General features: G+C 41.9%; 1 protein-coding gene across 4 annotated transcripts; it reads left to right on the top strand.

The window, feature by feature from the left end:
* The first annotated feature begins 432 nt into the window (after nucleotides 1-432).
* LOC122762604 lies at nucleotides 433-24,741 on the top strand. Of its 4 annotated transcripts, none has more exons than XM_044017788.1 (10): nucleotides 433-675; nucleotides 1,872-2,033; nucleotides 9,005-9,202; nucleotides 12,355-12,513; nucleotides 13,209-13,289; nucleotides 13,373-13,520; nucleotides 17,161-17,205; nucleotides 17,802-18,251; nucleotides 19,409-20,847; nucleotides 21,981-24,741. In XM_044017788.1, exons 1-10 carry the CDS (start codon nucleotides 475-477, stop codon nucleotides 22,026-22,028), a joined length of 2,931 nt encoding a protein of 976 aa, XP_043873723.1. In that variant the 5' UTR covers nucleotides 433-474; the 3' UTR covers nucleotides 22,029-24,741. The 4 variants fall into 4 exon arrangements, with proteins under 4 accessions (XP_043873723.1, XP_043873722.1, XP_043873721.1 ...); XM_044017787.1 differs by having other exon boundaries at nucleotides 433-702; nucleotides 13,379-13,520; XM_044017786.1 differs by having other exon boundaries at nucleotides 433-702.
* The last annotated feature ends 298 nt before the right edge of the window (nucleotides 24,742-25,039 follow it).

Below are 25,039 nucleotides of genomic sequence, written 5' to 3'. Positions count from 1 at the left end.
GAGGAACTGATTACATTAAACACCAGATTCAGGTTAGGTTAAGGTAAGGGTTAGAAATTAACTGGTTATGATTAAGGGTTAGGGATAAGCCTGAATCTATCCAAATAAATGAAAGTCAATGTGACGTCAGAGTAGCTGCACAAACCTGTGTGTTTGTGCATGCATGCGTGTGTGTCTGCTGTGACCAGTGATGGTGATGGGGGAAGGGGTGAGAGATGTGTGAGGAGGAGAGAAGCAGAATGACGGTTGGAGCAAAAGGAAGGAAAAGCAATGGAAAGGAGGGAAGGAGAGAAAAGGAAGGACATTCTGCTGCTTTGACTCTGACTCACCCCCCCTCCCTCTCCATTCTCACATTGGTGCATTCTGACTGTACCTATCTATCACCACACACACACACACACACACACACACACACATATTCACAGATGCAGCTCCGCCTCCTCTGCAGTATAGACCCAGCTAGCAAGGGTAGCAATGGAGGAGCCTGCAGTGCAGCAGGAAAAAATTGAGGGATTGTGGGAAGGAGGACATGATGAAGGGAAAGCAGGCTGGAAGAATGACTGCTCCCTCTCCTCCCTCCTGAAGCATTCCTGTTTTCTCTGCTGGTCGTCTCCCAGGGATACTGATGTTGTGGAAACTGATGAGAGAGTCCTCGCCAAAGTGGCAGAGATCAGAGTAAGAAGACCGCAGCATCTAGCACTGGTGTGTGTGTGTTTGCATGTGTCTTATGTAACTGTAATGGTTTCTGTTCATTTCATTAGCCTGGGTGTGTTTGTGTTGGAAATTACATTTGGTTTAATGTACATAATGTGACTGTAAATTATGTATGTGTGTGTGTGGGGACTGGTTTCCATGATACTGAAATGATATGTCATGATGTCTGTGGATCAACGTGACTGAATTACCACCAGGTGAAACTTTGAAGTCCTCTGGTGCACTGTCTGGTATTTGTTGTGTGATTTATGTTATTCTTGTTGTTTTCGAGGGAATCGTTAAATTGTCTTTCACCAGTGACCATTTCTTTCTCTCTCATACAATATAATGATTAGCATCTAAAGGCAGCTTCTGCATCAAATAATTGTCATATCACAAACAGGGACTGCTGCTGCACGGTACAAAACCTATATGTCAATCAATATGTCATATCTATATCTACTATCTTTATATATAGATAGATATATAATTAGAAATATATTCAGGCATTAATTGGTTAACAAGGCTCCTCGCCATATTAAGCCAGAGCAGTGCAGAAAGATTAGATTTTACAATGCAAAGGAAAACAGGGATAATCAGAGTGATAATCATCACACAAACATGAAACTCAGTGGTCGTACAAGCTGTCTTTCATTTGGGAGGTTGTGGGTTTAATTCCTGGCTCTGCTAGTCTACATGCTGATGTGTCTTTGGGCACTTAGTCCCACTTTGCTCCTGATGGCTGTGCCAGCAGTGTGTGATGCTGCACATAAATGGGAGAATGGGTGAAAGCCATAGTGTTAAAGCAACGTTGAGTCATCAAGACAAGAAAAGCGCTGTATAAAGACAGAGCATTTACTTGTGTGGAACTTTCTATTCTTTATGAAGTGTAGCGGAACTGGGACTCAAACCCAAAACCTTCCAATTGAAAGATGAGCTTGCCCACTGGTCTACTGTTGCCTGTGTGTTTTTTTGTGACTAGACATATCATTTGAATGATTGTGCTATGCTTCCCAAACATCATTATTACTCATGCAGTATGAATTCTCAGTGATTGTACAACAGTCTGTAACCACTATGAAAATCACGTCGCATGAACTTGGCTTCACATGTGTACGTGTTTCATCGTCATCAGATAGAGTGTTTATTCTGGTCATGAAGTGTATGTGTGGTTGTAGGAGCTGGAGAATGCAGTGGAAGTGGAAAACCTGGAGCTTCAGGAGCAGCAGTCGGACCGTAAGGAGCTGGAGGAGACTTTGGTTAAATTAGAAAGCCACAAAGAGAAGCTGGTACAACAAATAAAGGCAACCAGACAACTATGCTATGAGGAGAGTCAACAGGTACGGATCAACTGCTATTACTTCTGTCTCACAGGGAACTCCATGAATACATACACCAATACCCCATCTCTAGAACTTTGGGATGCTTTGCAAAATAGGATAAAGGAAAAAGGATATCTGTGATTTGTCATCTCCCTTGTACCTTAAAGGGGACATATTATACCCTATTTCCCTCATTAAAATAGTTCCCTGGTGTCCTAATGAACATGTCAGTGACATGCTTTGGTCAAAATACCATAAGGATGAAGAATCATAGTAGTTCAATAACCCTGCTAAACCCGCCCCTTTCAGAACGCTCGGTTTTCGTGCATGGTCCCTTTATATGCAAATGAGACACAGGCAAACACACACCCACTTCTTCCAGGGGGTTTCTGATTTGTCCTCTTTACAGCGCTTTACAGCTCTATACGTCTCCCCCTCCCTCCACTAGTTCTCTGACAATATCAACATGGCAGCGTGCGCAGAAAACAGTGAGAGTGCCGTCACAGGAAGAGACGTCCTACATAAGGATCGAGCCGAACAGTGCCGAACTGTAAATCAGTTAAAAACACAGGGACAGCACCGCTGATCGCCACCACTGATTGCCAGCGGCGCGTGGCGAGCTGAATAAACTGCCGCTTTATGTTACTGTATCAGACCGGTGACTGTGCTCCGGAGACCTCGCCACCGCCGGCGAGCTGGCGATCAGCGGTGCACAAGGTATCCATGTGTAGGAGGTCTGTTCCTGTGACTGCACTCACACAAACAGCGAAGGTTTAAGCAGCTCGCTGCTCGCTGCTTAACTTACTGGTGGGGCGGTAATATTCGTGGTGAAATGCGCATGCTGCCATCATAAGCGCAGGGAATTCATCATCGAGTGTTTTATCGCCTATACTTACACTAAGGGGGACCACGAAAACATGACTGAGTATTCTTTTTCCACACTTTGGCGACTGGTAGGGCCTCCAGAGTCCCAAATATAAGTATTAAAGGTGACATAGAATGCTTGTATCACAGTTATATGTTAGTTATGGAGGTCTACTTACATATATTAACTTGTTTTCATGATTAAAAACCTCCTAATCGCTGCAAACGAGCCGATCAAAATATCTCCTCACTGACGCTCTCGTCAGCCGTGCTGTTTCAGACCAAAACCATACCCCTAGAATGTGGACTGTGTTGTGATTGGCCAGCCAACGAGAGCTTTCCCACTGTCCTGTGATTGGCCAGGTACCTGGAAGTGATGTAATAGAGCTCTCAGATACACAGCTCCCCCTCTGGCACGGTGGATGCTCTGCATCTCAGCAGCTACAACGAGAGTAGTTCTTCTTCTTCTGCGGTTGAATGTACGCAACCGGATGTGTCCGGACTAGTGCCCGCACCAGGAGGCACTACGGTGGTGAGAGAAGTGGTGAGGATTTTTGATGACGACATCAAATTAAGGAAGTGCCAATCCGCTTCGCAGAGCCCAGGAAAACAATACAACACTTTGTTCTCAGCAGTGGCTGAATTGTTTGTTCTGAAACTTAAGGGTTTCATAAACGAGGCAATGACGCAGATACACACACACAAACGCAGCGTTAATTGGAGCTTCCGGTCCATGTGGGCTTTAAAATGGTTAAAAAGTTGATTTTGCATAATATGTCCCCTTTAACGTTAATGAAGTAGTTAAGGTACAAACATGTAAAGATGAAAAGGGATTGTTCAGATTTTGGGACATTAAGTTTATGAACCAGATTACAAAGACATGGAACTTCATCAGAGAGTGAGAGAGAGAGAGGGGAGCAACAGTTCATTTTCTGCTTTGGCCTGCGTCACTGACCAGAGAGATTCTTTTTTTCCAACTCGCAAAATAAACTGATAGAAGTGTCCCGTCTTTAGACTAAGAGTTAAAAGTCTCTTATAATATATAATTCATTCACGCTCAGTTAATTGTTAGAGACTATTCACAATCGACTTATTTTATAAAAAGGGTCGACTGATACCCTGACTGATATCAGCCGGCCTATATTTGCGTTTTTTACGCGTATCGGCCGATTCGCGGGTGCGTTTGCCGATCTATTGCGCTCTTATTTTTTGTCTTGCACATTGACGTAGCGCTGTGTTGAGATGCTGGAGAGCACTGAAGCATGCATTGCCCCTAACTCCCTCGCAGAGAGCAGCTGGGAGTATTGGAAGCTTGCCAACAACCATGAGAGAACGGTAAGTTTTCAACTTTCAATGTATTTTTAACTGTCTAACTTAGCTGTATTATTGCATTACACTTTGAAAGTCTGTCTCTGTGTCACTCTGTGTGTGTGTGTGTGTCTGACTGAGAGCGGGGGCAGAGCAGCCACCACAGCGCTGTTTCTTTCCCTTTCTCTCTGCCACTGAAATTAGCGGGTCGACACTGTTTTTTTTAACTCTGGTCGAGCAGCTTACAGTCGTCATTGAGCCCCTTTCTTTCCCACTGGCTAAAAAAACACGTCTGATCTCCAGCTGGTGAGATGGCACCGCTGCGCGTCCGCGCGTGCCATGGCTACAGAATACGACACATTTATCAGCATGCACATGGAAACAATTACCTATCACTATGTGTTTAAACAGCATCTAACTTCACATAAAATATAGTCCACACTGCAGCAGTGGTCAGTGTTTTTTGTCCTCCTCTTTTACCCCACGGAACATGAGACGCTCTTTTTTCTCGCTGTGACACGTTGATTGAGTGTGAGTCGCGACGCGGGTCCCACTGCCGTCAGAAGTTAGCAGGTTTAAACCATAGACTGTGTAGAAAGAAACATGAGTTTTGGACAGTGGGAGAAACTGAGACTGGAGCAGAGCCACCACAGCACTGTGTGTGTGTGTGTATGTGTGTGCATCTCTCTGTCTGTCTCTCTCTCTCTCTCTCTGTCTGTGTCTCTTTCTCTCTCTCTCTGTCTGTGTCTGTATGTCTCTCTAGTGTGTTGTCTTTGCATGATAGAAAAACAAAAAAAAAGTTTAATTTATAAATTAAACTCAAGATGTAATTAGATAAAAATATATTGAATTTGTTCTTTTTTCTTCTTTTTAAAGAAATGGCTGAAAAGAAGGGCAACCCATTATGGCAACATTTCACTGAGCCAACAGGCAAGGCTCAGTACAAGCTTTGCAATTCATTGGTCAGCATGGGGGCAGATACAGGAAAGAAAAAAACACTTCCAACATGTGGACTCATCTGAAACGCCACCATATTGAGGCCTATAACGAGACACAAAAAACAAAAGAAAAAGTAGCTGCTTCTTCTACAGGCAGTTCAACACAGCCCACAGGCTTGCAGATGTTTGATGCCCAAAGAAAATGGCTGACCCTCGCTCAAAAAAAGTTGATGCTACAATAACTGAGATGATTGCCACAGACAATGAGCCATTTACTGTTATATCTGATGTTGGTTTTCAACGATTGGTGGCATTGCTAGAGCCCAGATACACCCTCAAAACAGAAAAGTACTATCGTACCGACATTATGGATGCTGTTCACACAAAAGTACAAAACAAAATCAAGGAGCTGGTTACAGTAGACAATGCAGGCCCGTATTTGTCATTTACAACGGATTGCTGGTCTGGGGAGACAGAATCCCTAATGAGCCTGACATGTCATTTCATTGACAGGGAATGGGAAAGGAAACAAGTTGTTCTCAATGTCAAAGCCATGCTTGGCTCTCACACTGGTGAATATATCAGCAAGGTGTTCCTCAGTTTGCTGAAGCATTGGGACATTGACACAGAGAGTTGTGCTTGTGCTTCACAACAGTGGCGTCAACATGGTGAAAGGGTTAAGGCTCATTGAAATACCCGATCTCAGCTGCAGTGCCCATACACAGCTGGTTGTTAATGATGGAATCAACAGCCAGCGAGTATTGGTGGACATTGTAGCAAAGTTAAAGTCATCTGCTTCCCATTTCAACCACTCTGTCAAGGCCAAACAACGTCTGACGGCTATTCAGAAAGAGCTTGACCTCCACCAGCATAGAATCATCTAAGCTGTAGCAACACGGTGGAACTCAACTCTACACATGTTGGAGAGGAGGCTGGAGCAGAAACGTGCTTTGAATGTGTATTCCGGTTGAACATGGAAAGATATCAACGCTATCAGCTGATCAATGGGCTCTAGTTTCCAATTTGATTGCTGCACTGGCCCCTCTTGAACAAGTGACATTGGAAATGAGCAGGTCAGACGCCTCTATCTCCTGCATCATCCCAAGCATTGCTGTGCTGAAGATGGTACTTTAAGCAGATGGCCCCAATACGAAGGGGATCAAAACACTCCAGGATACCATGCTGAAAAGTTTACAAACAGGGTTTGAAAACGCTAAGACCAAATGTTTGGTGCTGGCCACACTCCTGGATACTCGGCATAAGGGCAATGCCTTAGATCTGGGCACACTGAGCAATGCAAAAGAATGGATAAAATAAGAGGGTGAGAAACTGAAAAGTTTCTAGTGTTAAAATTGTTCATTATTATATATTTAAATGTTCTCAGGAAGTTGCATATTTCATTGTTAAAATTGTTTGTTTAGTGATATTATAGGTAAGGGGTTGCTACAGTTGGACAGGTCTAGGTTCAGCAACATTACGTGCCCAAAGAATGAGGTCAGCTGACTACCTGAATATAATGAATGACTAGATTACTCCATCAATGCATTTTTTTCTTCCCTGATGACATGGGCATATTCCAAGATGACAATGCCAGGATTCATCAGGCTCAAATTGTGAAAGAGGGGTTCAGGGAGCATGGGACATCATTTTCACACATGGATTGGCCACCACAGAGTCCAGACCTCAACCCCATTGAGAATCTTTGGGATGTGCTGGAGAAGGCTTTGCTCAGTGGCCCGACTCTCCCATCATCAATACAAGATCTTGGTGAAAAATGAATGCAACACCGGACGGAAACAAATCTTGTGACATTGCAGGAAACAATGCCACAGTGAATGAGTACCGTAATCAAAGCTAAAGGCAGTCTAACGATGTGACCCTTTTTTTTAGGTGGTGACTTTTTTTTGGCCAGGCAGTCTATTTTGTTAATAAATATTTTGTTTCTTGTTTTAATTGACACTTAGGTAACATTTGATATCATTGTTACATTACATTACATGTCATTTAGCAGACGCTTTTATCCAAAGTGACTTACAATAAGTGCATTTAAACATTTGGGTACAAACAAGAGCGAGAAGTAAGTAAGAGCTTCAAGTAAGCCAAACTATAAAGTGCTAGTCATAAGTGTGATGTATAAGCAAGTGATTTTTTTTTTTGTCATCGTCTTAGTTCATTGTGTCATTTGTATCATGTAAATGGAGGGAGAAAATGCAAAATCAGCTTAAAAAAGAAAATCGGCTAAGGCTGATGTGTCTTGGTTGTGTGTGAACAATGAATGAGATGAAGACAACTGCTGCCTTTCCAACCGGGGGGAATTTATTCTGTGCAAAACACAATAATATCAGTACAGCAACTTCTCACGCTCTGGTTTCACATGCGCACCTCTCCTCAGCAGCGCCTCTAACCACTGAGAGTGCATTGTAAATCACTACTCATTCACAAATCAATAAAATACAAAATACATCTCATTCTAATCTTATAGTTTCAGTTACAATGTTAACTTCACAGTTATATTTTCCACCCACCAGCGGCAAATTTAGCATTTTAGTGAATTAATATGAACTCACAATAAAGAGTAGTACACATTATGTGTATGAAAATAAATTATAAAAGTCTAACTTACTAATAAAATCAATGTACAGTAATAAAAATGACAAAATAGGAGTGTACATACCTGTGCAAAACACAATAACATCAGTACAGCAACTTCTCACACTCTGGAAAGGAGAATAAAGAAATCAGCCCACACATGTAAAACCACCTGCATGCTCCTGTAGCCTAGCTTATGGGCCATGGCTAACAAATTGCTAAACACTGTACTTGATAAAAAAAAAATACATTTACACAACAAGATACACATTTTACAAGAGCAACAACATTAGCAACGTATACAAAGTAATATACAAGTCTCTGTATAGCATTTTACCGTGTTTTACACAACAATGACCGGAGTGACGATAAAGCCCTACCTCTCCTCAGCAGCGCCTCTAACCGACGGAGGAGAGCGGCGCGAAAGAAAAACAGGAAGTAACACAGCGAAAAGCTAGTTTCAAAATAAAAGCTGTCTAACAAAATAAAAGCTCCTCAAATAAGTGAACTCATTCAGAACTGACTGTACAGTGCATATGCAATAAAACAAAAGGATTTTGGTGGAATATGAACCTATCACAGATACATGCAAGAGTATTGCAAAAAAAAAAAATTCTCATAAGAAAGGAGTAGTTGTAAATATGATTACAAGATACAAGATTACTACGATTTTTCAGACATTTTAACTCAAACGCAAATGATTTTGGGCATTTTTACTTGAAAAATTGACATTCTAGTCAGTGGAAATGTATAGCAGCCCTATAAGAGTCAGTCAGTTTGTATTTGTGTGTTGATGCTGTTGAATTTTGTTGCGCAAGGTGGCCGAATAAAAAAATATAAAAAAATAAAATAAAAATAAAATAAAATTTCCCAACTTAATAAAAAATACATTTTCCAACTTTACCAAATGCTATTCCTGTCTTTTGTTTCCTGGACCCCAGACGTAAGGTCACAGGAAACACCACAATTACACTGGTCAATTTATTAGGAACGCCACATTGATTCTGGTCAGTTTATTACATTACATTACGTGTCATTTAGCAGGCATTTTTATCCAAAGCTTACAATAAGTGCATTTAAACATTTGGGTACAAATAAGAGCTAGAAGTAAGTAAGAGCTTCAAGTAAGCCAAACTATGAAGTGCTAGTCATAAGTGCGATGTATAAGTTTGTTTGTTTTTTTGTTTTTTTGTTTTTTTTGGTCGCCGACGTCTAAGTCAAGGTAGAGGAACATTATTAGGAACAGCATGATGAATAAACTTATAACCCACATGACTGGTTTCTTGCTAGATCTTGGCTCTGCAGACAGAGGAGGTGCAGAAGGAGAGCCAGGTGGAGGAGTACGAGAGGGAGCTTGCCAGAGCCAGGTGGAGGCTGAGGAGGCTCAAAGAGGAGGTCAAACAGGCCAAGAGGAAGGTGGAAGAGGCAGGAGAGAGGAACACGCCTCTGCAGGACTCCATCCGACAGTCGTATGAAGAGATCCTGCAGGTAAACACACATTCACATGTGTGTTTATATGATGTATGGTCAAAGTATTTGCTACACAAATTTACATACATTGTGATACACAAAATAAGTTTATGTGTACACATAAACTGGTCTGTGCTATTTCCTCTTGATTAGATAAATATAGCAGAAAACATTTCGGAGGAAAACATTGTTTATTTACTGTATGTATTTATTTATTTATTTTTTTAACCCTTAGAATAAAGAGCATTCCGGCAACTTTTTCCATTACTATGTTGAAACGTACAGTATATACAGAGGCTATAAGAATGTGCCGTATAGAGTGTCTTATATAATTTTTTTATCCAATTATTGCTACTTTACATCACCACTAAAAATGTAATATAAAATGAGACATAACTGTGACTCAACAACAAAAAGAAAAAACATCCAGTGGTGTGAAAACGTTTGCCCCCTTCCTGATTTCTTATTTTCTTGCATGTTTGTCACACTTAAATGTTTCAGATTATCAAACAAATTTAAATATTAGACAAAGACAACACAAGTTAACACAAAATGCAGTTTTTATTTATTATGGGGAAAAAACTATCCAAACCTACATGGCCCCATGTGAAAAAGTAATTGCCCCCCTTGTAAAATCATCAGGTCACTGTGGTTAGTCACATTTTTTGGAAAATTTGACTTGCCACACCCAGGCCTGATTACTGCCAGACCTATTGAATCAAGAGACCACTTAAATAGAACCTCTCAGACAAAGTGAAGTCGGCCAAAAGATCCCAAAAAAGGAGGACATCATGCCGTGATCTAAAGCAATTCAGGAACAAATGAGAAACAAAGTAATTGACATGTATCTGGAAAAGGTTACAAAGACCTTTCTAAAGCTTTGGGACTCTAGTGAACCACGGTGAGGGACATTTTTCACAAATGGTGAAAACATGGAACAGTGAGCAACGTTCCCATGAGTGGCCAGCCAACATGAATTACCCCAATAGCGCAGCGACGACTATTCTAAGAGGTCACAAAATAACCCAGAACAACATCTAAAGAACTGCAGGCCTCACTTGCCTCACTTAAGGTCAGTGTTCATGACTCCACCATAAGAAAAAGACTGCATGGCAGAGTTCCAAGACCAAAACCACTGTTGGGCAAAAAGAACATTAAAGGGGACATATTATACCCTATTTCTTCAAGTTAAAATAGTTCCCTGGTGTCCTAATGAACATGTCTGTGACATGCTTTGGTCAAAATACCATAAGGATGAAGCACCATAGCAGTTCAATAACCCTGCTAAACCCGCCCCTTTCAGAACGCTCGCTTTTGTGCCTGGTCCCTTTACATGCAAATGAGACACAGGCAAACACATCCACTTCTTTCAGGGGGTTTCTTATTCGTCCTTTTTACTGCGCTCACTCGGCTCCTGTTCTCTCCGCTCCATTCCTCTCCCCCTCCCTTCACTAGTTCTCTAACAATATCAACATGGCAGCGTGCGCGGAAAACAGCGAGAGTGCCGTCACAGGAAGAGACGTCCGACACAAGGATCAAGCCGAACAGTGCCGAACTGTAAATCTGTTAATAACACTTAGGGACAGCAATTTTGCCAAAAAACATGTTGACGATCCCCAAGAAAATACTCGACGAGACAAAAGTTTAACTTTTTGGAAGGTATGTGTCCCATTACATGTAAAAGTAACACCACATTTCAGAAAAAGAACATCATACCAATAGTCAAATATGGTGGTGGTAGTGTGATGGTGTGGGGCTGTTTTGCTGCTTCAGGACCTGGAAGACTTGCTGTGATAAATGGAACCATAAATTCTGCTGTCTACCAAAAATCCTGAAGGAGAATGTGCGGCCATCTGTTTGTGACCTCAGGCTGAAGCGAACATGGGGTCTGCAGCAGGACAATGATCCGAAGCACACTAGCAAGTCCGCTTCTGAATGGCTAAAGAAAACCAAAATGAAGACTTTGGAGTGGCCTAGTCAAAGTCCTGAACTGAATCCTATTGAGATGCTGTGGCATGACCTTAAAAATGCGGTTCATGTCCGAAAACCCTCTAATGTGGCTGAATTACAACAATTCTGCAAAGGTGAGTGGGCCAAAATTCGTCCACAGTGTTGTAAAAGACTGATTGCAAGTTATTGCAAACACTTGATTGCAATTGTTGCTGCAAACGGTGGCCTAACCAGTTATTAGGTTTAGGGGCCAAACACTTTTTCACACAGGGCCATGTAGGTTTAGAATTTTTTTCCCTCCCTTAATAATAAAAACCTTAATTTAAAAAACGCATTGTGTTAACTTGTGTTGTCTTTGACTAATATTTAAATTTGTTTGATGATCTGAAACATTTAAGTGTGACAAACATGCTAAAAAATAAGAAATCAGGAAGGGGGCAAACACTTTTTCACACCACTGTATATTAGGAGTGGTGTATTATTCCCACAGCAATTTAGAGCACAGTTGTGGAGCGATGGTAGCTCGGTGGTAGAGCAAGTCATCTTTCAACTCAAAGGTTGACTTTATAGCAAATGCTACTACAGTCCCTCGTTGGACGTTTGTGGGCTTTTGTCATAATAATAATAATTTCAATAACTGAATGAGTTTCCTCCTGACTGAAAGTCAAAGAAACCAGTGATTGTAAACATTAACACACAAAAGCATTACACCGATAAACAGTATATTGAGCCTTTTGAGATTGTAATATGTTGTTGATTCACTGCTCATGTGTATTTGGACAGAACTTTTAATTTACCAACAATCAGAATCAGCACGCCTTCATCTTTTAGTGTCAAAAGGTTAATTTCATTTGTGTTGTTGATTTAATATTTTACTGAGAAATCTTTCTAATGAGTTCATATTCTCTGAATGATCACGCTCCACTGAGATTCTATACAGTAACTGAGTTGCATTTGGATGAACAAAATAAAATGCTGCATGTTGTCGCGTCGCAGCCATTCGAGGGACCCAAATATCTCCAGCAACTTTATAATTATATTTACAAGGAGGATCATTTTCTCCAAAGAAAAACAAGAGCTTGATCTTTTCGTTTCAAATCAACCTCAGGTTTGGAACAATGCTGTATTTTCATGTATTCTCATACTGAAATAGGTTTCTTCTGTGGTAGGTTGGTTTCTTAAAAGCGTCCTCCTGACTCATCGTCTCCTTTTTCCTACAGGAAGAGAACACTTTGTGTTCACTCTCGGGAAGTGCAGTCACTCCAGAAAGTCAACTGGAGGAGTCACTGTCTCCTGCAGACACTACAGAAGAGGATCCACTGCCTTTGAAGCCATGGGGGAGGAGCCAATCACTGCCTGCCTATGCTGACCTGATAATGGTAGGTTCTTGAGCTGTGTTTTAATTTCACACGACTGCATTATGAACATATAAAAGACATTTATTTGACAGTGAGCGCCTGTGCAGTACACGGTGACTGCATCTGCTTTTATTGCACCACTTTTCACACAACAAATCTGCCTTTGGAATTAGCCGTACATTATCTCAGTTTTAATATGCTGCTGTAAGCAACAAGACGCTTATACTTAACACACTGAGGCTGTGCATCCACCAAACCCACTCACATATGAGGAGAACCTGAATTTCAGGTTGCATTGCTTGTGCTCCTGTAGCCTTAGGATGATTTGTGTGTACTTTGTGTGTCTCATTGTCCTGGACTTGCCTGCTTAGACTGGGCACAGAAAGTAAGAATAATTGTATCCTCCAATGCTCTGGTCGTCTAACTGACAGCAACAGTGAGTATGCGAGAAACTCAGCAACTGAGATTTTCAATTGTTCAAGACTTTGCTTGAACAATGTGAATTATTTCAAGTTATTTGAGGATGTAGCAGGTGTGGTTACTTATTTGTTCAAAAGATAGGAATTTTATAAAGCGTAAATTCTCTATATGATTGATCATTTCTTTTTGGATGAATCATTGATTATGATGAATAATTTATTATTTTGTATTTTTTTTCTGTCAATAAGAATGATTCAAACGTTTACTGCCTGTGTGTGTGCTGGTGTCTCCACCAGAGGGCCAGTGGGTCGTCTTTCTGCAACAATCAGGCAGATACCAGAGAAGAATTAGACAACAGTAGGAGCAATTCTACTAAGGTAGCATGCTTTCCTCACAACTCCTCTCATCATATGCAACATGGCTCACACCATGAATAAAGCAAATGCTATTTTATCTTGAGCCACAGATGGATAGATCTGATGTAGAGGACAATCCACAAGAAGGGGAAATCATCAAAGAAGGGCAGCAAGAGAAGGAAGAGTGTCCAAACCCCCTGAGCCAGCTGGACTTCTACCAAGCCAACCCATTTGCCAGTTGTCAGAGTGACCGTATGTATCACACATACAGTATGAAGTGCTGTAAACCCAAAATTGAAAGCCTTTGCAAAGCTTCTGAAATTATCATTATGAAAATGTTATTGTGTGTGTGAGCTTCACCACTCACAGCTCGTTCAGAGGAAGGAAAAAGTCGGCGTGGTGGTGGAAAATAATCTTTTATTTTGGTCCAAAAGTAAAAGTCGCTCTCTTTCTCGCTCCTGCTTCCGCCTTCTGGACCCAGCCTTCTGCAAGAGACCAGAACCAGGTTACAAGTGTGCTTATATAGCTGAATGATTACCTGTTTCTGTCCAGCTGTCTGATCACTGGCTGAGCCACTCCTCCCTCTCATCCAGCAGTCGCAGCTCTAACCATACCCCACTGCCACATACCGAGCGGGAGAGAAAGTCACCCACGACCATGCGGTTACCCGGCCTATGGATCAACTTGAACAGGAAGGGCTGTAACGCCAGATACCAGCGAGTGATCCGCACTTTGGCATCTTTCATGCAATGGAGCCATTGGAGTGGGGTATGGTCCGACCAGAGGGTGAATGGGCGTCCCAGGAGGTAGTAGCGGAGGGCACCAACCACCCACCATATGACGAGGCACTCTTTTTGTACCGTACTGTAGTTCACCTCCAGTACAGTACGGGGTGGTCAACCCCCTCCACCTCCTGGGACAAAACGGCCCCCAGCCCGCTGTTCCAAGCGTCGGTCTGCAGAATGAAAGGGAGATAAAAGTTAGGAGTGTATAAAAGTGACTCCCCACAGAGGGCTCGCTTTACCCTCTCAAACGCCAGCTGACACGGCTCCGTCCACTGGACCGGATCTGAGGGACCCTTTCGGTTCAGGTCTGTTAGGTGGCTGGTCAGCTCCGAGAAAGCCGGAATAAACCTCCTATAGTAACCAGCCAGCCCCAGGAATTGGGCAGGCTGCAACCGCTGCAGTCTTTTGTATCTGTGGTCGCACCTGCCCGCCCCCCAAGTGGTACCCCAAATACCGTACCTCCCTCTGTCCAACCGCACACTTCCCCATATTGGCCGTGAGCCCCGCCTTCTTCAGGGACTCAAGCACTGCTCCCACCTGCTGTATATGCTGCTCCCAGGTCTCACTATGAATGTGACATCATCCAAGTAGGCCGCAGCACATGCAGAGTAAGGCCGCAGCACCCGGTCCATGAGGCGCTGAAATGTAGCTGGGGCCCCGAACAACCCAAATGGAAGTGTGACATACGGAGTGGAGAAGGCCATCTTTTCCCTGGACTCTAGCGACAAGGGAATCTGCCAGTAGCCCTTGGTTAAATCCAGTGTCATGAAAAAGCGAGCCATGCCCAGCCAATCCAGGAGTTCGTCGACCCGGGGCATTGGATAGGCATCGAATTTGGACACCTCGTTGACCCTATGATAGTCCACACAGAACCGCATTGACCCATCGGACTTGTGAACCAGCACGATGGTGCAACACCAGTCACTGTTGGACTCTCCTATTACCCCCATACAAGTACTTTATCTCCCGATGAAAACTGTCTAAGTTTTGCCCCTCTGTTGTACAGACGCTGTTGATGCTCCTGGGCCTGGAGCAAATTCTCCCGTGATAACTGACCCAGTGAATGGAGTTTTGCTTGCAGGTCTAGGACGTACTGTACAAGACACCAAGACACCGCAAGGTTTTCTGCCAAACAGGAGTTCAAAGGGAGAAAATCCTGTAGAGGCCTGGGGAACCTCCCGCACTGCAAACAACAGAGGGTCCATCCATTTATCCAAATTACGGCTATCCTCGTGCACAAATTTACGAATCATGTTCTTTAGTGTCTTGTTAAACCGCTTCACCAGGCCGTCGGTCTGGGGATGGTAGACACTAGTCCGGATTGAGCGGACGCCCAGTAATTTGTATAGCTCGCGTAGTGTATGTGACATAAATGATGTGCCCTGCCCTGTCAGGATCTCTTTTGGATCCCAACTCGGTATATAATTTGAAACAGCGCCTGCGCAACACTCTTCGCAGAGATATTGTGCAGGGGCACTGCGTCGGGATAGCGTGTTGCATAGTCCACTAGGACTAGCACAAATCCCCGTGCGCTCCGGTCTAATGGCCCGATGAGGTCCATGGCAATTCTATCAAAAGGGACCTCAATAAGTGGCAATGGGCGCAACGGTGCTTTTGGGGTGGCCAGTGGATTGACTAACTGGCATTCATGGCAGGATGCACACCACCGAATTACATCCGCCCGAATGCCCGGCCAGTAAAATCGGCTATGATCCGGTTCAGTGTTTTATCATATCCCAGGTGGCCCGCCATGGGGTTGTGATGAGCCGCCTGGAAAATTGTTTCACTACAGCTTTTTGGTACTAACAACTGGGTGAGCTATTTCCCGGTCCGAGCGTCACGACTCGCTCTGTATAGTCTGTCCCTAATGACAAGAAAGTAAGACCCCTACTTTGTAGCTAAGAATTGCCAGACTTAGGTGTAAGCTTGAAGCTTGACTAAGCTTCACTTCCCAATCTAGCTCCAAGTTGTTCTATCAAGTGAAATCAGCTGGCTCCACCTGAAGCTTAGTCAAGCCTCACCTGTTAAGCCAATTACCACCAATTGATTGATTTCTTGATGGTTTTTGTTTTAAACTAATCAATTATGTGGACCTATTAATGCAACCAAATCCCTAAAATTAAAAGGAAAATCCCCAAAGAACAAAAAGACAGCCCTAATAAGTAACATTCATATGAACATAATTAAAATAGCATTATTGTTTCACTGCAATTTATGTGAAATTCTCCATATTTTATCATTTGGCAGCCCTAGTAGTTATGTTAGAAAGTGATATTCATCACCTTTATCAACTGAATGTTATGCAAATCGATGGGATAGCTTTAATTTATTTCCTGCATGGCCAATTGCTCTGTTTAATTGTATAGAATTGATATCATTTTCATTTAAGCCTGTCATTTGTACATGCTGTATCTGTATTTTGTACCAGATGCTATATAAAGTTGCCTTGCCTACATTTTTGAAAATAATAGGCTACATTTAATCAAAGTATTTTACATGACTCATCACATTTATCATACAATTGATGGTAGATTATTACATTAAGAAATGCAATGTTGGTTATCATTCTATAGGAAATAATCATATGACAGATCTATTGATTGTAAAAAAAGTTATTATTTATCTAGAATCATTTAGCAAATCAAGCAATTCAATGGAGACAAGGACCCCTATTACAGTAAGTGAATCCAGGTGACAGCAAATCAGTTAATTGGCTGGCATTAACATTAGCCACCTTGGTGCAACAGGGTTGAGGCTCAGATTCATGGAACGGAAACCTGAGCCACAGTTATGGCTTAGCAGAGTCATAGTTTCCATGGTTTCTGAGTTGGGGCTAATCTCAGCCTCTTTGATGGAACCGACTTCTTTGTTCTGAATTGTTCTTCTCTTCACAAATGCTGTGGGGGGAGTTTTGTGGTAATTTTAACTCACTTATTGAATTGTTTTAATGTGTTATCCTGTTACTGTGTTAATAGTGTGTGTTCTCTGCTCAAACACCACTATATTTAACCGAATGTGACATTAATTATAAGTAAGTCATTTTCCACGTCTCTCTCTCTGTGTCTGTCTGTCTGTTTGTCTCTCTGTCTCTTTGATTTGTTTTGTAGATGAACTTTTCAATGAAGACATCTTCCCTAAAGCTGACATATCTAGTGAGTAATATTACATTATTTTATATTACTACTATTATTATTATCATAACTGTTATTAGAATAGTACTAATATATTGTAATGTTGGTGTACAGCACAAACTACAGCCTGTATGTGGATGTACCTGTGTGTGCATGCATCTATGTGCTCAGGGTGTGTATGTGTGTGTGTCTGCTGTTTTTCGATGAAGTTCCGTACTGTCACTTCTAAATCCTCTTCAGAAGAAAACCAGGTTGTCTCTCATACTGCACACCGGAAGATCGACGAGTGTGTCCTTTATGTGTTTATTTTCCTTCTTGAGACACCGTGCTTCCTCAGTGAGGGATTTCACTATCATTTTCAGCCTGTTGCTGGCTTAACTCCAGAGATTCCCGCAGTGATTGAAACTCTTTGTGCAGGAAAATCAAGCGCCAGTAGAGGAAATATTTGGGTTAGATGCATGCCGCCATGTTTGATTTGCACAGGTCTCATTCAGTATTGTGATACCATCCCAGCAGCTCTGTTTTCTGTTTTAAAAAATGATTGTAAATTTTACTGAGGTTGGATGTAACAGTTTGACTGGCATGTAATTTTTTTTGTTTCATGATCTCTTTGCCAGATGGATTTGGCTCAGACCCTTTCAAAGGTAGTGACCCCTTTGCAGCAGACATTTTGTTTCCAGAGACCAATATTGGCACTGATGGAAATACTGGTGATGAAGCAGACACCAGTTTGTCCTGTGCTGAAAACAAAGCCTCAACAGGAACTCAGTGCTTTGAGTCTGAATTCCCAGATGAAGACAGCGATATAGAAAACAGCTACAGCCAAGAGGAACAAGACGTCATTGGTCATTCTCGTGGATTTAAGCCTATTCAGAGTTCATCAGAGGAGCTGGGGCCAGAACCAATCCAGGGCTGGAGATCCCAGGGTCAGTACTCTGTAGAATCAGACCCAAATGGTTATGAGTTGGACCTTGGTGCCATCTCTCCCCCTTCTGACATAGAAGAACACAGTCTGGGATGTTTAGCTGGAGAAGCTACTCCTGAGGCACCATTGCATCTTGAACAAGGTAACACACACTCTGACACTTGCAGTGTGTAAACTCATGCTGCAGAAGACAAAGAGTCTCAGGAAATGAAACAAATACAAGTATTTGAACCCAACTTACAGTGCGTGAAAGAAGGAGAAAGGGAGGGAGACAAAAGAAAAAAATGAAATAAGGGCAAAACCAAATTAAACCAAAGTAGCCTTACCTAATTTCTTACAAACCGAATCATCGCACATAACATATCAAAAATTGCCCCCCTTCTACAGCATTTTGCTATACAAAAAATCATTACGAGACATGTGGTCTAACAGTGTATATAAACCCTTCACAATCAGTTTTTAATGTATAAAGAAAGAAGGAGGATTTTACCAAACACAGCTGTAATCCACTAGTGTTACCTGTCAAGTCAGTGAGTTAAATATATATGTGTTAAGAGATAAAACTGGTTTTATATACTTTATCTGTTAAAATGCACACAATGTAATCAATTCATTCATCATCCACCGTTCCTCCACATGAATGGTGCAGAACCACAAGTGCAAAGATGAAAGACATCACAGCGCCACACAGAGACAAACAACCACTCTCACCTACCGTCAGTTTAGTGTCCAATTAACTTCTGCATGATTGTGAGGGGAAGCTGGGAAATCTGTAGAAAATAAACTTCATGCAGAAAGACCCTTGTTCCAATGAACAGCACCAGTGCCAGTTTTAAGTGTTAAGAGTTCAATGTGCAGACTGAATATAGTGGATCCTTACATTACCCTTGGGTGCTTTTTATGAGTGTGGAAACAGCCATTAGTGGACATTATTCCAGATCTGCAGCATCACATCTTCAACTCTCTTATCAACGTTTACACATTCTACTCCACAGAATGCTTACACATCACAATAAACAAGTTATTGAAGTTAAGTAGCGTTTTAGTCTGTAACAATGCTGAAGTTGGCATTCAGATTCCCAGCAAACTTAGGGGAGCCTTAACTTACAACGATCATGTCCATAACTGTTTTATTAATCTCATTAAGGCTTTACATATATGCACTTTAACTTTAACATCAGTAACTTGTAAGTTGCATTTCCTTTACGTTTACCTTAGTTAACTGCTGACCGGGAAGCTCTAAATCTGGATGTTTTTTGTCCTTCCAGTCTTGACCTCTTCATTGTTGTCTTTTTACAGGTCTGAGTTCTGAACCAGCTCAGGCAATCTCTGAACAAGCTCCCTTGAAAACAGATTGGACAGGTGAAAAAGAGCAATCTATGTCGCAGGGTGCTACCTCTGGGTATTGGGAAGGTTGGTCTAGCAATATGGAAGAGGAAACCCAAATCTCTACAACTCCCCATAACTCACAAGACGCCCATAACTTCTATATCCAGCCTGATTTAGATCAAAGCGGGGAACTAAGCTTTGACTTAAGCTATGAAGCGACCAGTCAGTCTTCCTTTGACCCATACGGGTTTAAACTCAGTCCAGAACATTCTAGTCACACACTCCTAGACCCAGATGAAGCCGAACTGAGCCCTGAACCCAGTGAGAACTACCTGGCCTTTGACACTGAGTCATCTTCCTCGCAAACAAACCATCTCAACTTCAACACTTGTGATTTTGACTTGAATATGTCCCAGAAAGTACGGGACTCTGACCCTTATGGCTTTAAGCTCAGTCCTGAGGATGAAAACCAGGAGGTACTGGATGTCTGTGGCTACGATGACCATGAGGCAATGGACCCTTCCACATATGATAAAGTAGAACCCTCTGGTTATTGTAATCAAGAAGTACTAGAATCCAACGGCAATGAAAACCAAGAAGTTCTTGATCATTGTGGCCACAATAACCAGAAGGATTCACACAACAATGAAAACCAAGAGGTGCTTGAGTCTTCTTACATTAACAACAAGGAAATAGATAGCAATGACAATAAGGAATTCTTGGATCATTTTAGTCATGACAACCAGGAGGTAGTTAAGCCCTATCTCAAAATGAGCAAAAAGGAACTACTTGAACCTTGTAACCAAGAAGTTCTTGAACCTTGTAGCCTGGGCAACAAAGAATTGCTCCATCCTGAGAATCAAGAAGTACCAGATTTAGACAGCGATGGTAACCAAGAACTACTGGATTTTGATGGCAAAGGCAATCAAGAGGTGCTAATATGTGGAAGCCACAATAACCAGGAACCCATGCGACATGGTAGCAAGGAAAATCAGGAATTACTAGACTTAGGTAGCCGTGGCAACCAAGAGGTGTTGGATTTGTTGAGTAAAGAAGGTTTACCTGAAGCAAACAACAACCAATGTTTTATTGAACCAGAACTCAGTCCCACCAACAACAGCTCAGACAGTGATGTGGCAATAGACCTGCTGGGACTTGAACTCAGTGACACCAGTATGTGCACGACCAACAATGATGACACCATCAACATCTCTGCCAACCACAACCTGGATACATCCACCAGTCACATATTGGAAGGTGATCTGGGTTCTGTGTTCAGAGCTGGAGGATATATCGGTTGTCCAGATGTAGCTGATGACCTTCAACCCCTGGGCAGAATGCAGGTCAACCCAGTAGCAGAGGCAGTGAAACCAGTAAGACCAGTAAGGCCTCCTCGGCCCTCACTCAAGGTTAGTTGGAAACCACTTGCAACTCACATCTATTACTCATCTTCTGCAGAGAACAGTACAGAGAATTATGACACATTATTACATACATAATTATGACACGTTCAGATGTACATTAATTTGATTATAAAATAAAAAAAACAATAATAATAATGTTAAAAAACTTGTTTGATACTGACAGCCCACCACTGGCTAAATGACATGTAATGTAATGTACCGATTTAACATAAATACCCTGTGTGTGTATTCATTGCACCTTTCTGTTCTGTTTAATGTTATTTGAAGCCCATGGTTATAATTATTCATAAATATGCAGTTTCATAATAACTACATCTCTGACGTTTATAAAAATCAGTAGAAAATTGAGCAAGTTATGGTTATTTAAAAAGTACTACAACACATGTTATGTGGCAAGATGGCCGCCCTGTGCAGACGTTTGACACTCCGCCGTAAGACATCTAGCCTTTATATATATATCTGTGCATGAACAGCTCAATATGACGTTCCCAAGGACGCAAACACTATATTCAGCACTGAACAGTCCCTGCATAGAAATACAGTAATAATAGGGAATTTACAACAATACCTGTGTACAAACACGCAGCTGGGAATTCAAATGAATTGAACGAATTATGGGTCACTGTAAATTAATTCAAAATTTGGAAAAAGATAGTCACAAATACTCGTGCAGACTGGTTATTTTGGTCTGCTGGCTTTCCTCTTGCGTCTGGTTTCTCCCTATAACCGGATGCAAATACTCTCAAATAGGGGATTTTGTGCTCTTCTCCAACAAATGCTTCCATAATTGCCCCGTCCCCACCACCAGCAATCGCCGATTGAAAAATGTTTCTTTATCGCCCGAACTCTAGTTCACGACCGGTCCAATCGAGGGCCTTTCTGCGTGGTGTTTGCATGTTCTCCCCATGTGCACACGGGTTTTCTCCGGCTCCTCCGGATTCCTTCCACAGTCCAAATACATACAGAGGGTAATTGGACACTCTAAATTAACCGTAGGTGTGACTGTGAATCGAAGAGTGTTGTCCCTGTGATGGACGCTCTCGTGGAGGACAAAGTGGTAGACAATGAATGAATGAATTCACTACATTTTTTAATGTTGTCTTTCATGTGTGTTTTAGGTAAAGGAGAAGGCACTGTCCCAGACTCAGGGCATTGACCTGAAGTGATCTGTGTGGATGTGGATGAGCAGATGAGTAAGAGGAAGCGCGGAAAAATGGGGGAAAGGGGGAAAGGGGATATAACCGCGAGGAGAGGAAACATAAATAATTATTAATTTTAACTATACCATTCATTTTTTATGGTAGGTGGTTGGCTTTAATCCCAGTTTCACTGGGTCACTTCTGTGAGGAATTGTGCATGTTTTATGTGTGTGTGTGTGTGTACTTGTACATAGATCTTTTTGAGGACCAGAAAACTTTTAAACCACACAAAGTGTGGACATTTTGTGAAAGTGACGACCGTTTGGCTGGTCCTCACCCTTTTGTCCTGACATGAAAAGTACTGCTCATGGGTGAAGACTTAGTTTAAGGGTTATGGTTAAAATTAGGTTTAGTTTGGGGTTAGGTTAAGGGGTTAGGGGTGTATCGTGTCTACATTTGTCCTCAATAAGAATGCTGTACAAGAATGTGTGTATGTGGCTGACTTCAAAGTAATGTATTTATTGATTGATTCTTGGCTTCAGTCTACTTAGAATGATTTAAGGAAGTCAGGGCTGCAAACATCCAGAGGAAGATACAGTTTGAGGTTATCATGTTTACCCTGTCATTCTGAACATCACATTGTATTCAGATATCAGGTAACAGATGTTGTAGGCACTGAAGCATTGTTCAGTCAAGATTACATTTCAGTTCACACCTACCTCATCACGACTTAGCTATGACTGCATGATAACACCGTGAACCCTGTGAACGCAAATCTTTATTTTCACACGTGTGAAATCCTGTCATTCATGACGAACCACTAAGACAGTGGAAAGTTTAAAAGTGACTTTAGTGCAGCATGTGAGACTTCTGTTGGTTCTTGTAATACCATCGATAATACTGCCTTCTATAGCTCTCTTTTTAGGGGTTGTTTATGTGCTCCTAATTATTGTTTTGAACAATTCATATACATCCACTCACTGGCCACATTTTGCAAAATACTCCCCATCTGGCACCAACAACTGTGCCATGTTCAAAGCCACGTAAATCCCCTTTTCCTCCCTCATTCTGATGCTCAGTTTGAACTTCAGCAGCTCTTCTTCAACATGTGCACATGCTGAAATGCAATGAGTTGCAGATTAGTTGTTTAGATAGTTGCGTTAACAAGCAGTTCAATGGGTATACCTAATAAATTGTCAGTGGGTGTATTTCATAAATCTATATTAGAGTTGTATTTCCTTGACTGATTTATGGAGCTCTTCATAAAATACGAAACATTTACAAGCTTCTTGACAGTTGAGTCCATTGGAAAATTTTAAAGAGGAACTAAACCCCGGGTCTGAGGCAGAGTCCGCCCCAATGCCTGTTTTTGAAAATCTACAAAAAGTGGGGAGTGGGGAGGGGAAGGAGGCGTGACTGAGCACCGCAGGCACCCACTCGAGTGACAGTGGTATCTCCGGTTTACACACTTGCACGTCACACATGACATTTCTCGCACATACATTTGTAGTCTGTGAGTCGGTGGCAGAAGGCAGATTGCTCTGCGTAGTTCACTCATACAGCTGTCTTGAATTAGCGACCTGATCAGCCAATCAGGAAATAGCACTCACTGTTGCCGGGTAAATACCCTGGCTGCAGAATGGACTCGCTGTGCTCTGGTGCGCTCAGCTCCGCCCCAGTTACACTGCTTATGTCTCACGTCCGCCCGCCTCCACGCAGCTGCACAGCTGGAGTCAGAGACTAGTTATCTTTTAGTCTGAAAAGTAAACCGGATGTTTTATTTTCCGACTTCCTCTCACGCTCGTGCTCAAGTCCGCTGGATTTCTGTGGCTCTTCAGAAATAGAAGAGTTGCGTATACACTCCGCCCCCCCATAATAGGGGGTGTGGCCAGAGGAGGACGATTGGTGAACAAAGCCCGGGATGAGCCAGCTAATACGAACACTGACATGTAATGGGAGGTGTTTAGCCAGAGAAGGCACACATTCAAACACAAAATATGTCATTCAAATACCAAGAGTGAGACCTGGGTCAGTGAAGAATATTACTAGATAACCTTATACACTTGTTTAAACCTGAAAAAAAAAGTGGTTTAGGGGTTTAGTTGCTCTTTAAGTTGATAAAATAAACACTTTATGTTTTGGGGTGAACTGGGAAAACAAACAGCTAACAGGTTAAAACACTAATCGCCTTCTCAATGGTTTCTCTTCATTTTTATTACTTTCTACAATGTAGATTAACACTGAATAGCCCTATTAGGCTGTATGTGTGTATGTGTGTAAGAAAGAAATATTGAATACATCATAATGTAAATGAAATACAGTATGTGGTCATTGCCACACAGAGAAGATAAATGACATATATTATTAATGTCTTTATTGTATTTACTCATTATCAGAAGCATCCACAACATCCAACCCAGTGCAGTTTTAAATGTTGAAGTTTGATTTTATGAATTGATTTTAATATGTATTTTCCATGGGCAGTGCAGGGATGGAGGCAAACTATGCATGTCAAATGTTTGTGGACATATTGTTGCCTGTTTTTCTGAAATAAAAACCTTGTTTAAAAGCAGGCATAGACGTTAGACTTCCAAACACCTGAACCATTCACATGCTAATTGTCCATCAACAGAAACTGGTGGTGCTGGTCTGAACACGATTGTGTTATTGCTCTGGCGAAAGTAACAGTAATACCGTCCTTGTGTACAACAATGGTGCTAATAAAACAGAGTCCACTTTATCAGAGCCTTGTTGTGGTGACAGTTGTGTGTCCACAGAAGAATATCTCTGTAACGTTTGACCATGTTTGTGTTTCCAGACCTCCTTTTTCTTCAGATAAAATATCTTTGATGTGAGCACTTCATATCATCATTATTATATGAGCAGTCCTGCCTAATGTTTCACTGTGGCTTATGTGTATTAAACATTCAGAGACCAGGCTCCACTGCTCATCCTGACCTTATTTTTCCCCTTATTGTCATTATCCAAACAAAGCGGAAATGTATCCTTGTATATCTAGTTTATGTACCTGTTTGATC

The sequence above is a fragment of the Solea senegalensis genome, unplaced genomic scaffold (genome assembly GCF_019176455.1).
Source record: "Solea senegalensis isolate Sse05_10M unplaced genomic scaffold, IFAPA_SoseM_1 scf7180000015833, whole genome shotgun sequence".
Taxonomy (NCBI): Eukaryota; Metazoa; Chordata; class Actinopteri; order Pleuronectiformes; family Soleidae; genus Solea; species Solea senegalensis.
The sequence above is the reverse complement of the archived record's forward strand: the minus strand, read 5'-3'. Positions and strand labels throughout refer to the sequence as shown.